Source organism: Carcharhinus amblyrhynchos, chromosome 28, assembly GCF_965287045.1.
Source record: "Carcharhinus amblyrhynchos chromosome 28, sCarAmb.v2.hapA, whole genome shotgun sequence".
NCBI classification, from domain to species: domain Eukaryota; kingdom Metazoa; phylum Chordata; class Chondrichthyes; order Carcharhiniformes; family Carcharhinidae; genus Carcharhinus; species Carcharhinus amblyrhynchos.
In genome coordinates, this window is record NC_137351.1 from 30474780 (window position 1) to 30491272 (window position 16493).

General features: G+C 42.2%; 1 protein-coding gene across 2 annotated transcripts in view; it reads left to right on the forward strand.

Moving 5' to 3' along the window:
* efl1 (elongation factor like GTPase 1) overlaps nt 1-15552 on the forward strand; it is a 320174-nt gene extending 304622 nt beyond the window's left edge. For both annotated transcript variants that reach the window (XM_080214115.1, XM_080214114.1), the window contains exon 20: nt 13339-15552. In XM_080214115.1, the coding sequence (XP_080070241.1) occupies nt 13339-13527 (189 nt within the window). In that variant the 3' untranslated portion in view covers nt 13528-15552. The remainder of the gene's footprint in view (nt 1-13338) is intronic.
* Nucleotides 15553-16493: the final 941 nt, after the last annotated feature.

Here is a 16493-nt window from a genome sequence, read left to right on the forward strand (position 1 = left end):
CATCCTATCCATTCCGTGACAAAGTTTCCGTGCTGCAAAAGCACAGTGTAGTAATATTTGTCCAGATCTTCCTACTCACCTAAAGATAATGACAAATACATTCAAAGATAAATTGTTGCGCCTTGAATATTATCAAATACCCCAAGGTATTCCAAAGAGGGGCAGGGAGGGCGTTGCAACATATATGTCACACCCCCAGTTGCTTAGCTTAACTCTGCAACTAACTCTGTTGGACACTGAAACCAACATCCATCCAATAGTGCCCACCATGACACCAAATTCCACCCCCCAGACAGGTGCACATAACCCGTAAGCAGAATCAAACCATAGCCAATTTGAATTTACTAGTATACAGTGAACTCCAGAACCTCTAAGAGCGTTCCTCGCTGGGATCCCGCTGATGTGTTCTCACTCAGTCCTGAGAAACACTGGAATGAGTTCTGAGATAACGTCCCATTCAAACACCTGATTGCCATCATTTTGAACTTTAACCCACCCTAGAAACAAAGGTGCACGTTAAACTGTTTCAGTGCAGTGTAAACCAGTGCCCTCTTCAATTGTGAGTCGCCAGCACATCACCTGAAATGTACATGAACCCAGTTGCCAAGCTTGACTTGCCATTCTGGATTTCATGAGTTGAGTTTTGCTGATCTCCTCTTTTGCAGTCAGAAATAATAGTGGTCAGTGGTGACCCCCAACCTCACTTCCAATTTTTTAGCGATAGGTCTCTTGTTAGTGACTTCCCAACCAGGGGGAAAGTTCTTTCACTGTCCATGCTATTAAATCTCCAGATAGAAGCAAAATACTGCAGATGCTGGAATCTGAAACAAGAACAGAAAATGCTGCAAAATCTCAGCAGATCAGACAACATCGTGGAGAGAGAGTAGAACCTACATTATGAGTTTTGTCAGGGCTCTGCCAAATATGTTCAAATCTCACCATGGTAACTTGATTTAGAAACAAATATGGAAATAGAGAGGTGCTAAAAGTGATGATGAATTTGTCAGATTGTTGTAAAGACCCAAATTGTTCACTAATTTGTTTTCTGGAAATTAACTTCTCATCCTTATCCAATCTTGTCTATAAATATGTCCTGTCCACACCAATGATATGATTCTTAATTGTTTCCTGAAGCGACTGAGCAAATGTGAGGTTATCCACTTTGGTAGAAATAGTAGTAGGAAGGATTATTATTTAAAGGGCGAAAAGCTGCAACATGCTAAGGTGCAGAGGGACCTGGGGGTCCTTGTGCACGAATCGCAAAAACCCAGCCTGCAGGTGCAGCAGGTGATCAAGAAGGCAAATGGAATGTTGGCCTTCATAGTGAGGGGGATAGAATGTAAAAGCAGGGAGGTCTTGCTGCAACTGGTGAGCACTGGTGAGGTCGCAACTGGAGTACTGTGTGCAGTTTTGGTCGCCGCATTTGCAAAAGGATATATTGGCCTTGGAGGGAGTGCAGAGAAGGTTCACTAGGCTGATACAGGAGATGAGGGGGTTAGCCTATGAGGTGAGATTGAATAGACTGGGTCTGTACTCGTTGGAGTTTAGAAGGCTGAGGGGGGGATCTTATAGAGACATATTAGATAATGAAGGGGCTAGATAGGGTAGAGGTAGAGAGATTCTTCCCGCTTAGAAAGGATAGTAGAACTAGAGGGCACAGCCTCAAAATAAGGGAGGTGCGGTTTAGATCGGAGTTGAGGAGGAACTTCTTCACTCAAAGGGCGGTGAGTCTCTGGAATTCTCTGCCCGTTGAAGTGGTGGGGGCTACCTCGCTGAATATATTTAAGTCATGGGTAGATAGGTTTCTGATAGACAAGGGAATTAAGGGTTATGGGGAGAAAGCGGGAAAGTGGAACTGATCCACTTCAGATCAGCCATGATCTTGTTGAATGATGGGGCAGGCTCGAAGGGCTAGATGGCCTCCTCCTGCTCCTATTTCTTATGTTCTTATGAGCAAGATACTCAAGTGCATTGAACGGTTAGGGAAGGACAGTAAATGCCAACCTTCGCAGCAAAGCCACAAGCTGATGATGGATATCATCATGGAGTGGTGAAGAAGGCATTCAGCATGTGTGGTTTCATAGGTCAGAACATTGAATACAGGAGTTGGGACGTCTTGTTGAAGTTGTACAAGACATTGGTACGGCCACACTTGGAATTCTGTGTACAGTTCAGGTCACCCTATTATAATATTATTATACTTGAAAGAGTGCAGAACAGATTTACTAGGAAGCTACTGGGATGTGATGGTTTGATTTATAAGGAGAGGCTGGATAGACTGGGACTTTTTTTCGTGGAGCGTGGGAGGCTTGGGGTGGTCTTATAGAGGTCCATAAAATAATGAGGGGCATTGATCAGCTAGATAGTCAATATCTTTTCCCAAAGGGAAGAGAGCCTAAAACTAGAGGGCGTAGGTTTAAGGTGAGAGGGAAGAGATACAAAAGGGTCCTGAGGGGGAATTTTTTCACATAGAGGATGGTGTGTGTCTGGAACAAGCTGCCAGAGGTAGTAATTAAGGCGGGTACAATGTTGTCTTTTAAAAAGCATTTAGACAGTTACATTGGTATAGAGGGATATAAGCCAAATGCAGGCCAAGACCAAGACCACAAGGAACTACAAAAGGTCAATCCATTACGCACACCAGTCTCCCATCCATTGACTCTGTCTATACTTCCCGCTCTGTCAGCAAAACAACCAGCATAGTCAAGGACCCCACACACCCCGGACATTCTCTCTTCCACCTTCTTCTGTCAGGAAAAAGATACAAAAGTTGGAGGTCACTTATCAACCGACTCGAGAACAGCTTCTTCCCTGCTGCTGTCAGATTTTTGAAGGGACTTACCTTGCATTAAGTTGATCTTCCTCTATACCCTAGCTATGACTGTAAGACTGCATTCTGCACTCTCTCATTTTCTTCTCTATGAATGGTATGTTTGTCTGTATAGCACGCAAGAAACAATACTTTTCACATGTGACAGTAATAAATCAAATCAAAAAAATTGAGACCAGCTTAGTGGTTAAAAGCTGAGCGGCATGGACAAGTTGCACCGAAGGGCCAGTTTCCATGCTGTAAACCTCTTAAGATTCAAACTACAGTAAAAGTAAATGTGATTGGACATGGGTGGCTATAATTGAGGCATAATTTGATTGCTGTGGGGCTGCTTTCTCAAATCTTAATTGATGAGATGTAACTGTCACTTCCCTAGAGATTGGTTCTTGAGGCATGTTGCATACGGTAACAAATCTTGAATCTTTGAAGAGGGGGACTTCCAAAGTGATTAAGTTGAGGTTAATTTTCTTTTTTAGGGAAGATTAAACTGATTATGGCTAGGAAACATCTGTGAATTGTTTGTTAGCTTTTGCTACAATCTACAATAATTTAGATGATATGGTATTAAAAAATTGAAATATCCAATCATTTGAATTCAGCAATATAAACCTCATTGCAAAATAGGAGTTTGGTGCTTAAACTGTTGAATTATTGGAAGATTTGAAATAAAGTGGTTTGATTTAATTGCATTAGATAGATTACACAAAGACAAAGCCAAGTTTCTTCATTGTTTTTTGGCTTTGAAAATGTAGCCATCAGACACAGAGGTTTAAATAGCTTTTGTCTCTTTTGTGTAATACGGTTAACAAATCTTTTCGCAGTTTGGGAAGCAAAGCTGGTTAAAGTTATCTGCAATGCAGACTAAGGGTGGGATTCTCCGGCCATTCGCTGGCAGCAGGATTCTCTAGTCCTGCCGGCAGCTCACCCCCACCCACGGGTTTCCTGGCAGGGTGGGGTGGCTTCAGTGGAAAATCCTATTGACAGCAGTGGGACCAAAGAATCCCACCACCAACCAACAGCACGTCAGTTCCCACTGCTGAGAAACACACAGCTGAGAGGCTAGAGAATCCCACCCTAAGGAGTTGGAAATGTTGCTTTGCATCCATTGGCAGTGTGACAAGTTTATGTCGACAACTTCTGTTATCAATGTAGAAGCAGAAATTTATAATCAAAGAATTTGACAGAAGAGGGTGATAATTTAATGACAGGAATTATGTAGGTAAGAAATACATGGCCTCTTTCTGCTGAGGGGATTCTATGATTCTATTTAAAAATTTTATTAGCACTATTCAGTTAAACTTTAAAACAGGGTCTTGCAGGGCATTATTCTATCCAAGAATGGAAAGCTGGTAGGTTAACTAATCTGTTTGTCATCTGAGACATGCTATGATATTTCATCTCAATATTAGGACAACTGACAGTAGTGTTGGGGACATATGACTGAGGACTCATCCACAAGAATGGTTTGAAACACAGAAAGCAAAAGCACTGAAATAATCTGGGGAAAAGTCTTTCAAAAATATTAGTCATCACAGTGCTAAGCATGTTTGGAATAATGAGTGCTGCCTTGTCACAAAGTGAATGAGATAAAGTTCAATTGTGAATATAACTCAATTGTGAAAAAGTAATGAGGGCTGGGTAATCTCATCATAAATGGATTTTGTTTGCATTCTTTCAATAAATCCATGTGAGCATTGAGGACCAAATCTTATTTAAATGATAAACCTAATTAAATCCAGCATACATTGCAGGACTGAGACATATAGACCAGAAAGGTTTAAAGTTTGATTTCTGGTCCATGATCAGCTAGGCTGACTTCAACTAAAATAGTGAAAGGGCGAGCGACTGACCATCAGTAGCTTTGAGCCAAGGCATTGGGGAAATCAGCCAAGTTCCTGATACTGGCCACTTCCGCTGTTAGAAACTGTGCTTTTATGGACCATGACAAAAAGCAAAGCTTGTTGGGATTCGAAGACTCCCATAGCTGAACAGTCGACAAAACCTTAAACCCCTCTCTCACTCTCTCTCATAAAGAATGGGCCACAAAAATAAAGGTACTGAGGGTTGTTGGCACCAGTACCTTCAGGAGAGGAGAAATTGAGAGAGGCAAAAACAACAGCTGAACCATCGCATGGAACTAATTCATCTTGGAGAGCAGGGCTCCTGACTGGCAGGATAAGTGCATTTTTTTTCAGTCTTGCTATGCTTTCACAAATTCTGTGCTGCTAAACAGAAGCAGATGTACGGTGACATATGCCCCTCCGGCACTGCCCTGAGTTCTCAGAGCAGAAAAGGGTTTTGTTTTACAGTAAATCTTGTCGTTGGTTTCACTGCCATCTGTGTTCTTTAAATTAGACATCTCACTAGCTTAGATTCCCAACCAGGTGTAAGGGCTTGCCTGTGCTGGTGCAGTAATTATGATTTTTGACTGCAGCGTGAATGTTGGGTCATGCAATCAGCAGCATAAATCCTAAGTGGCATTCCAGTCCAGTGGCTTGAAGGCTAAAGTTAATAAAAAAAAGTAATCTTGTCATAATTGTCTCCTGCAAAAGCTGCTTTTATGTTCCACAGAAGTCATCGAGATTTCCTGTCAGTGTGGTTACTTTTTTTTTCTGAGTTGTTGAACGGATACTTCTATCAAAGGGTTTAACGAACAAAGCAGCTTATGTTTAACTTTGTAAAGCTCAGCTAATGTAGAACTTTCTTCCTTTCACCCCTAAACAGTTAAAATAATTAAAAGAATCTGAGAACCGTCAATATTCCCAGTAAATTCTGGCGTATATTTTGCATCTTTGACAGTGCAGTGAGGGACCGTTCTGTAACATATACTGGACTTCCCAGCGCTGATGGGTTGCAGTTGTGAAGGGAAATGGAGAATTTGGAACTCTTTTCCACAGGGACTGAGTTAGCCGAAGAATGATCCGATTGTTACATAGAAAATCACTGCGCAATAACAGATCATTTGGCCCAATGGCTCCATGCTGGAATTTGTGCTCTTCCCGATTTTCCTCTCATCTTGCTCTGTTGAGTCCTCTTAAAATATCTTGCTGTTCCCTCCTTCCACATTTAATTTGCCTTTAAATGAATCTTGATTCTGTGATCCTATTCGCCTCAACCACTTCACACTCCAAAATCATTTCTGCTGAATTCCTCCATATTAGTAGCTGTCATATTTATGCACCCTTGCTTTGGATTTGTGCACGAGTGGAAACAGCTTCCTTACCTTCTTGTAAATGAAGGCTTTAAAGCGATGGTTTGGTTCCATTGGTCAGTCAGCCAGTAACATGTGATGCAAACTTAAGATGATCGTAAGAATTATGTTGAAGTTAAAGAATAAAAATCCTTTGCTCCGAGGTGATTGGAATATGTTTTTCCCCGGTGTAAACTGTTGTTGAAGCAGAGTCAATGTTCTTTGAAAAGCACTTAGATGGTTGCTTGAGTATTTTGCCTTAAAGATGTTTGGAGACAAAGCGAAGTGTGAGATTGAGTAAGATGGTTTATATTGGAGAAAAGCAGTATTGCAGACTTAATGGCCTGACTATATATTTCAAGCAATCCCTTTTTAAAGCAAGGTATGGTTCTACAGCAAGTTTGCGGATGACACCAAGATGGCAGGGTTGGCGGATACTGAAGTGGAATGTCAGGTGATACAATAGGATATAGATAGGTTGGTACATTGGGCAGATAGGTGGCAGATGGAATTTAATCCTGACAAATACGAGGTGATGCATTTTGGAAGGAATAATGCAGAGAGGAGCTACGTGATAAAAGGTAGACCGATTAGGAGTATAGAAATACAGAGGGACCTGGGAGTGCAGGTTCACAAGTCCATGAAGGTTGCGACACAAGTGGAGAAGGTTGTGAGGAAAGCTTATGGAATGCTAGCCTTTATAGGAAGGGGTATAGAGTATAAGAGCTGCCGTCTAATGCTTCAGTTGTACAGAACGTTGGTTAGACCGCATTTGGAATACTGCGTCCAGTTCTGGTCACCTTACTACCGGAAGGACGTGGAGACTCTGGAGAGGGTGCAGAGGAGGTTTACCAGGATGTTGCCTGGCATGGAGGGACTGAGTTACTTAGACAGACACATGAGCGAAACGAGGATGGAGGGTTGTAGTAGGGGGTATTAAATAAGGTCACAGCCTCGGGAGACACCGGAAATGCAGACTTGTATGTTAACGTTTTTGTCTTTTTATTCCGTAGGTGGAGGTCCACCTTGTTGTCAAACGAGGGGCATGCACACGGTGGGTCGTGCGTGGGCTGCTCTTGGAGGTTCCGGGAGTGGCCTAGTACTTCGTGTCGGTGTGTGTGCTTGATCCTGGACCGGTAGATGGGCGCCGCAACAGCTCGGTGACTAGCACTGCTAGCTGTGCAGATACATGGATTTGGGCATGTGTCTGTGGGAGTTTGCGCATTCTCCCTGTGGTTGCGTGGGTTTCCTCCGGGCGCTCCGGTTTCCTCCCACACCCCAAAGATGTGCTCTTAGGCTGATTGGTTTACCAAATTGACACTATTCTTCCCTGAATCTGGCTAAGTTAGGGGTTCCATTCGTAGACACGCAGGGTAGAAAAAGGTGTAGGATGATGCGGTGGCGCGGACTCGTTAGGCCGAAGGGCCTGTTTCCCGTGCTGGGTTGTTCTTTCTTCTTTTTCTTTACTTTCCAACTGGTCCACACCCTGCTTGGTATCTGTGCTAGTGACCTACATACCAATATGATCACAATATTTACTGCTAGTTGGTTAGAGCCCAAGTTATAAATCTATCAATATTTTCATCATTAGTACACTGAGTTTTAGGGAGAGAGTTTTTCAGCTGGTGCCCCTATTTAAAAAAAACAATTTAGAATGTATCGTAGAACCCCTACAGTGCAGAGAGAGGCCATTCGGCCCATCAAGCCTGCACCGACAACAATCCCACCCAGGCTCTATCCCCATAACCCCATGTATTTACCCTGCTAGTCCCCCTACACTAAGGGGTCGATTCATAATGGCCGATCCACCGAGCCAGCTAATCTTTAGACTCTTTGGATTCAATCATAATAAACCTTTTTTCCGTGTCTTTTCTTTCTTTCAAACAATAAGCACTAATGATATAAAGAGGATGGCGTGAAGGAGTTGATGATCCCTGATTACATAAATAGACTGAATTATCTACTGCACAACTCATGCTGAAGGATACAGGGTCACGGGCAATATCTGTTATTAAATCAGTCTCTCGCCTGTAATCAATGAATCCTCCAAATGTTGTTGTTGGCATTAGGCTTTGTGCTTAAATAATATTGTTTTAGAAGTTACAATTTATTGACTGAATAGATTTGTGTTTTGGAAATGTGATCTGCACCAACCCAAAGCCTGTAAATCGCACTGGAGAATGAGATGGTTATCACATTCGTTTGAAATTTTACTCGGACTGCATTTATTTCAAATGAGTTAATGTTCCGCTTAAAAAAGAGAAATTTCAGATAAACGTGCTAAGCGGTTATCGCACAGTATTGTTTTATTACACGAATATCCAAACTGAAGATAAACAAAGAACAGTACAGCACAGGAACCGGCCCTTCGGCCCATCAAGCCTGTGCCGACACAGATGGCCCTCTCATATTTTCTTGCCTTCGTGGCCTACTCATGTATCTATCTAGATGCCCCTTGAATGTAGTAGAATCTGCTTCCACCACCACCTCTGGCAGTGTGTTCCAGGCATTCACCAACATCTGAATGAAAAACTTGCCCCTTGTATCTCTTTTAAACTTTCCCCCTCTCACTTTCAACCTATACCCCTGAATAGTTGACCCTCTGACCCTAGGAAAAACACACTGACTATCCACTCTATCCAAGCCTGTCATAATCTTGTAAACCTCTATCAGGTTCCCCCCTCATCCGCCGACATTCCAATGAAAACAATGCAAGTTTGTTCAAACTTTCTTCATAGTCCATATCCTCCAAACCAGACAACATCCTGGTAAATCTTTCCTCTGCTCTCTCCAGTGCATCAAAATCCTTCAGGTAGTGTGGCAGCCAGAATTGTACACAATACTCCAAATGACGCCTAACCAATGTCTTATACAGCTGCAACATGATTTTCCAATTCCTATACTCAACGCCCCAACCCATGAAAGCCAGCATGCCATATGCCTTCTTGACCATCTTGTCCACCTGAGTTGCCACTTCAGTGAACTATGGATCTGTGTGCCTCGATCCCTCTGTATGCTAACATTTCTAAGGGCTCTACCATTTACTATATACTTTCCTTCTGCAGTGGACCTTCCAAGTTGCACCACCTCACGTATGTCTGGCTTAAATTCCATCTGCCATCTTTTGGCCCAGGTCTCCAGCTGATTTATGTCCTGCTGTATCCTCTGATAGTCCTCCTCACTATCTGCTACTCCCCCAATTTTTGTATCATTTGTAACTTTACTAATCAGCCCTCCTACATTTTCCTCCAAATCATTTATATATATTACAAACAACAGAAGCCCCAGCACTGATCCTAGTGGAACATCACTTGGACACAGTCCTCCAGTTAGAAAAGTGCCCTTCCACTGCAACCCTCTGCTTTCTATGCCCAAGCCAGTTTTGCATCTATCTCACTAGCTCATCTTGGATGACTTCACCTTTTCTGTCAGCCTGCATGAGGAACCTTATCAAAGGTTTTACTAAAGTCCATGTATACAACATCCACTGCCCTGCCCTGTCCTGGTCAATTTTTCTTGTCACTTCCTCAAAGAACTCAATCAAGTTTGGGAGACATAACCTCCCCTTCACAAAACCATGCTGTTATCAATAATAAGCCTATTCTCTTCCAAATATGAGACTACCCTGTACCTAGGAATCTTCTCCAACAATTTCCCCACCGCTGATGTAAAGCTCACAGGCCTGCAATTTCCTGGATTGTCTCTTCTGCCCTTTTTAAACAGAGGAACACTGTTAGCTACTGTTCAGCCCTCTGGTACCTTGCCCGTGGCTGAAGAGGATACAAAGATTTTAGCCAATATTGGATGTGGATTTACACTCAAACAGTTGCCCCCAGCCTACATTCCCTAGTTCCTGTCTAATGCTGTCGAAATTAGCCTTCTCCCAGTTTAGTATTTTCACTCTGTGGTAACTACTATCCTTTTCTACAACTATTTTGAAACTTATGGAATTGTGCTCACTATTCCCAAAATGGTCCCCCACTGAGATATCAATCATCTGTTTGGGCTCGTATCCTAGAACCAGGTTTAAGATGGCCCCTTCCCAAGTTGGACTATCTACATATTGCCTCAAGAAGCACTTTTGGACACACTGAACAAACTCTGCCCCATCCAAGCCCCTGGCACTAAGGGAATGAATCCCTGTCTATGTTGGGGGAAGTTAAAATTGCCCATCACAACAACCCTGTTGTTTTGACATCTTCCCTGACATATCAGTTCCTCCACTTCACACTGGCTGTTGGGAGATCTGTAGTAAAACCCCAATAGTGTGATTGCACTGTTCCTGTTCTTGACTACTACCCATTTGACCTCACTGCATGATCCCACTAAGGTGTCCTCCCTCTGTATAGCTGTGACATTCAGTAAAGCAACACCCCCACCTCTTTTGTCACCCTCTCTATCTCACCTGAAACATCTAAATCCTGGATTGCTAAGCTGGAGGTCCTGCCCTTCTTTCATCTAAGTCTCCATAATTGCCACTCCATCAGAGTCCTATGTAGTAATCCAAGCTTTAAGTTCATCTGCCTTACCTGTCATACTCCTTGCGTTAAGGCAAACACACCTCAAACCATCTACCTGTTCTGACATGTTTTGTACATTCTCCCTGTGTTATTTCTCTTAGCCTTACTGGACCTGTTCTCTAGAGTCTCTGTACTCTGTACCATGTCTCTTTTTGACTTTTGTCTTTGATTTCTCTGCCTTCCACTTTTCCCGTTATTGCCTTTTTGTTTCTGTCCCCACTTCCTGACTCTGTTCCCATCCCCCTGCTACATTAGTTTAAACCCTCCCCAGCAGCACTAGCAAACACTCCCCCTAGGACATTGGTTCCAGTCCTGCCCAGGTGCAGACCATCTGATTTGTGCTGGTCCCCCCAGAAATCTCATTTGGCTGCAGTCTCTCTCCCACTGGTGCAGTCTCTCTCCCACTGATGTACGCAAGCTCTTGTTCAGAATCTCTGCTGGATGCTCAATGTATGTTTTCTCAAACAAAACCCATTAAAACAAAATGACAGAAAAGGACAGTGATTATAAAAAGAACAAAAGCCACCATTCGAAAGATGCTAGAAAACCCTAACAACAGAAATTACAGAAGACATGCCTGGCCTTTCGAGAGCTTTAAGCAAATTATAAATGAAATTAAAACCTACAGTTTTGAAGACTTTTAGGAGCCATTTCCACACTTCCTAATTAACCCCTGCAGATAGGCAATCTGAGTGCATGCTGCAATCCTACCCAAAACCAACAGGAAAGCCTCATTTAAATTAATTAGAATACTGAAGTTTAGCTTTGGCACTTCTTTACCTGCAATAGCCAATTCTGCATAGACTGGGGGATCTTGCAAAAGGTCCAGTTGTTGTTTGCTTGTTTCACAACAAATCCCTAGGTTATTTTATATTTCTTGAGCTTGATGGTTCCAATTATTTGTGGGGTTCAGAGCTTCAGCACTTGACCTTGATCTTTCGACCAGTTAGCATAGATCTGCTCCCAGGCATTTGCCAATGCTGTCTGGAGCGAGGAGGTGCACGGGGGGGATGGGGTAGTCTGCAGTATCTCCACACTGATTGTTCTCTCCCTGCTGTATTGAAGGGAAGCACTTTGTCATTCACTCGTTCTCCAGTTACCCAGCACAATTGAGAGACTGGTTGGCCTTGACCCAAATTCTTAGTACTGCACAGCACAGCATTCTGAACTTTGTAACAAAAATTGCCTCCTCCAACTTAGCAGGTAGTTGATAGCTGAGTAACTAGGTTATCAGGACACAATCCTTAAATTTGAATTATTCATATTATTCAAATTCATTATTAGCAATACTGTGGGTACTGTGTGATATAAAATTCTTCATCAGAGACTCATAGAATCCCTCCAGTGCAGAAGGAGGCCATTCAGCCCATCGAGTCTGCACCGACCACAATGCCACCCAGGCCCTATCCCCATAACCCAATGCATTTATCTTAGCTAGTCCCTTTGACGCTAAGGAGCAATTTATCATGGCCAATCCACCTAATCCGCACATCTTTGGACTGTGGGAGGAAACCCATGCAGACATGGGGAGAATGTGCAAACTCCACACAGACAGTGACTCAAGTCAGGAATCTTACTAGATTCAGTATGAGAAACTTTACCATCTCATTTATTGATATTCAAAAATATTATATAACGATTATATACAAAGGAGACTTGCACAAAAATAATGTTTGTCATTAAATTCCCTCCTAAGATCATGATACAAGTGAATAAAACGATCACCTGTTAACTTTCTCTAATCTGTAAATATGTTCTGAAGTTCAAACAATGCTCAACACAGTAACAACTTATACATGGCATCTTTAATGCAATGAAATGTCCCAAAGTACTACATTGAGCCCCATACACAGATGTTACTTCAGATGACCAAAATCTTAGTCAAAGAGGTAGCTTGTCTTAAAGGAAAGCAAGACAGAGAGGTGTAGGGAGATATTCTAGAGTCCAGGGCCTCAGCAACTGAAGGCACAGCCACCAATTATGGGGTGATTAAAATTAGGATTGTATAAGAGGCCAGAATTTGAGAAGCGTAGATTTCTTGGAGGATTGTGGGTTTAGAGGTGATTACAGAGATAGGGAGGGGTGAGGGATGAGAATTTTATAATCACAGACATTGCTTGACCAGGAATCAGTGGAGTTCAGAAAACACAGGGTTGAGAGAAGAACAGAACCTGATGAGAATGTGATACCAGCAGGTCAGTACTGCAAGGTGAAAAAATGACAACAGCTACAAACTTAGAATCTGAAGCCAGCAATCTGCTGAGATAAAAGTTTCCCCTCTGTGCTAGCTTAAGTGTGTTTGACCAGTAAGTAAATGTGTTTGAAAGGAGCCACACGTACACATGTCCACAACATCGGAGTCTTCGTTCTTTGACTTGCACTCCTTTTAACCAGTTGGACCATTGAATTTATCGTGACGTTGACAGTTAACCCAGAGGTGCCTTAAAATGAGAGAAATGAAGAATTTTAAGTGGTGTGTGCTATTCTAAATTTGGGATTAAGGTTTGTAGTTTGAGACAAGGAAGCTTTGCCGCACATCTGCTCTTCTTTTCCCAGCCTGTGTCCCAAGGGTGGAAAGTATTTCATTCTGCAACACTAGCTTCCAGCCCTTAATGGCGTAAAGATCACGGTGTTTATATACTTGCCATCCTGCTCACTCGATGATCATACGCTGAATTATTCAGGAAGATTTTATTCTTTTGTGCATAGCTGTTTGTTCCCTCTGCCCCACCCCAAAATTCTTTGTCGTGATTCGGTTCAACTCCATTGTAACAGTTGCCGTTCGCTTTGTGATGCAGGTAATTCCCAGCGATCCCTACTGGGTTCCCACAACAGAAGAAGAGTACTTGCATTTTGGAGAGAAGGCCGATACGGTAAACCAGGCACAGAAGTACATGAATACTGTGCGCAGGCGGAAAGGGCTGTACGTGGAAGAGAAGATTGTGGAGCATGCCGAGAAGCAGAGAACGCTCAGCAAAAATAAATAATTGCTCCAGAACACAAACTTTCTCCAGTATGTTTATTTGTGTGTGTGGAGAATAGTCAGAAAGTTGAAGGTGAAATCAAAAACGTGCATAATTGAGGGTTGGCTAGAAATATTAATTTGTTCCCGTGGCATGATTACCTTCACACTCAAATCAGACCTCTATTCTAATTCCTTGTATGTGTCAAGTACAAAACGCCATTAGCCAAAGTTAAAGACCGACAAAAGGATGATATTTATGTGCTAAGACTTCTTGCTGAATGAACATGTGCCACGGTTATTTGAAACTAAAATTGCTGTGGGAAATTAACTCAGGCATTTGTGTGGTACCCTCTGCAGTTTATAGATCGATCTGGTGTGTTTTGAATTACTTTTAAGGAGCCTAAGAGTTTCAAGCAGGAAAAATTCCCCGATCCTGAATCAGACAATCGAGGTTGAGATTTTTTAAGAATGTTTCACCTACTTGAGTCTCCCTGTAAGACCTACTCCAGTCTTACCAAGTTAAAATTAATAGTAATGAGTGCACATTTCAAAATAATGCAATGGGCAGAAATGGAACAGGTGGTTTAGCTACACTGTACTACTGTGGGTTTGTATTGAAGACGTCAGCAAAGGTGACACTGTGATGACACTGACGTGCTGTTGAACACAGCAGTGCGTCGCTCTGATTGCTACAACAAATTTTAGTTACTTTCAAGAACATTTTCACTCCATTAAGGCTTTATGGATATTCTAGCTGCTGTGAATATTGTAATCTCGTTGTGTCAATTTTTAATTCTTCCTAGTTTCATCACTGATTTTGCTCATGTGAATGGAGGGAAAAGTGAAAAGTAATCTCGAAAGAGATGGAATATTATGTATACTCGCCCCAGCTTTGGGTGTATTTGATTCAAATCTCAAATTCTTTGCTCACATTTTTCTGCCTTAACCCAAAGCACATGATGACAAAAGAAAGATGTAATCCTTTACGAGGTTGGTTTAAGATTCCACTTCCTTTGTTTAACATTGCGTGGCAGTTGTATAATCCACTGCTGATGATGAGTGATTTTGCACAAAAACTGTTTGAATTATCCCAATTGAGCAAGACAAGTGGCACAGCAAACTGGAAAGGCATTGCTGGAAACACAGTCCTTCAAAACCTGAGTGGTCAGTGATTTGAATTAAAAGTAGACTGCAATTTCCTCAATGCAAAATCAAATTACTGTATATTCTGGAAACCTAAATTAAAACAGAAAATGTTAGAAATGCTCAGCTGCTCTAGCTGGCAGCATCTGTAGAGAAAGAAACAGAGTTAACAGCCTGAATTCTCCAGTCCCGCCGGCGGCGCAGCCCTGTCCAGATTCCCTGCGTTGTGGGTTGACGTCAGTGGGAATTCCATTTGGCAGCAGTGAGACCAGAGAATCCTGCCAGTAACAAACAACACGCCACATCCTGCCAGCGGGAAACACGCGTTTGGGACGCCGCTGAATCTCGTCCAACCTTTTAGGTTGATGACGGTATTTCAGAATTGTCCTGAAACGTTGGTGCTGTTTCCTATTCCGTTGATGCTGCCAGATCTGCTGAGCATTTCCAGCATTTTCTGTGATGATCTCAGGCCTGGAATCCATTAACAGACATGTAACATTAGCTCTGATCAATAATCCGTGATGCAGAGAACTGTTTCAGTTCTCCCTGTATTGTGAAATCTGATTAAACATTGATTCTGTAAAGTGAAATGCTGCTTAAGGTCACATTTGTGAGGCCATCATTTTGTGCAAAGTGACTGTCTGTCATATGTCCCTCAATCGATATGTGGACAAGAAGCACCCAGCTTAACAGTTGCATGTACCCAGTATCCAGCTTGATTCAGGTTTCTTGCTCTCAAGGCAGTTAATGGGTCTCCAACATGGGAGGAGGGGAAGGTAAAAATCAAAGGAAAAATTGCATTTTTAAAAACGTTTGCAAATCAAAAGAAACAAATTAGAGGAATTAGAATAATTTGCTTATCTTTTATGAAATGCTGCATTAATAAAGTTATATTTTATATCAATCACAGTGCATCAAAATATCTTTTAAAAATCTTACATCCGTATATGTTTCCTGTCTACAAAACCTTATTTCCTGTTACCATAACTTTCTCTCGTTTTTCGTTTTCCGATCTATACATTATAATGGAAATTGTGTGAACTCCACATTAAACAAGATAGATGCACTTTTTAACTGGAGATTTTTGTAGCAAAAAACAGTTGTAAATTTTTCATTTGTTTCTGACGTTTCCTATACCATTCGAAATAGTGATAGTTTCTTCCTTTCAGACATCAGTTTGCAGTTATTACAGTACATTCTGGACAGTGATTTCAGTGACTCTGCTGATTACATCTAAACAGCTGCAACAACATTCAAAGAGCTTGACACTATCCAAGACAGAGCAGCCTGCTTTATCAGCATCCCGACTACTGACATAAACATCCATTTTCTGCATCATTGGTGCACAATATCTCCAGCATATCCTAACCATCGGAAACGTGCCAGAGCTTCACTGTGACCCCATACCTGGGACCTCCACCGCTCAGAGGGACATGAAAAGACATCCACCTCCAAGCCACACACCATTCTGATTTGGACGTGTGTCACCATTCCTCCATCATTGCTCAGTCAAAATACTGGAAATAACTACCTAGCAACACTGAAAATCCTCCACTCTACTTCATCTAATCCATTCAACTCATAACCTTCTATCTGTTTATTTATCATGTCTATGATATTCTATCTAGCTTTTCCTAAGCGCATCCATGCTGTTCACGTCAACTACCCCATGTGGCAGCAAGTTCCACACTCAAACTGCTTTAAGTTTATCAGTATCACATTAGGCTTACATTAACACTGCAATGAAGTTACTGTGAAAACCCGCTAGTCGCCATATTCTGCCACCTGTTTGGGTATGCTGAGGGAGAATTTAGCATAGCCAATGCACCTAACCGGCATATCTTT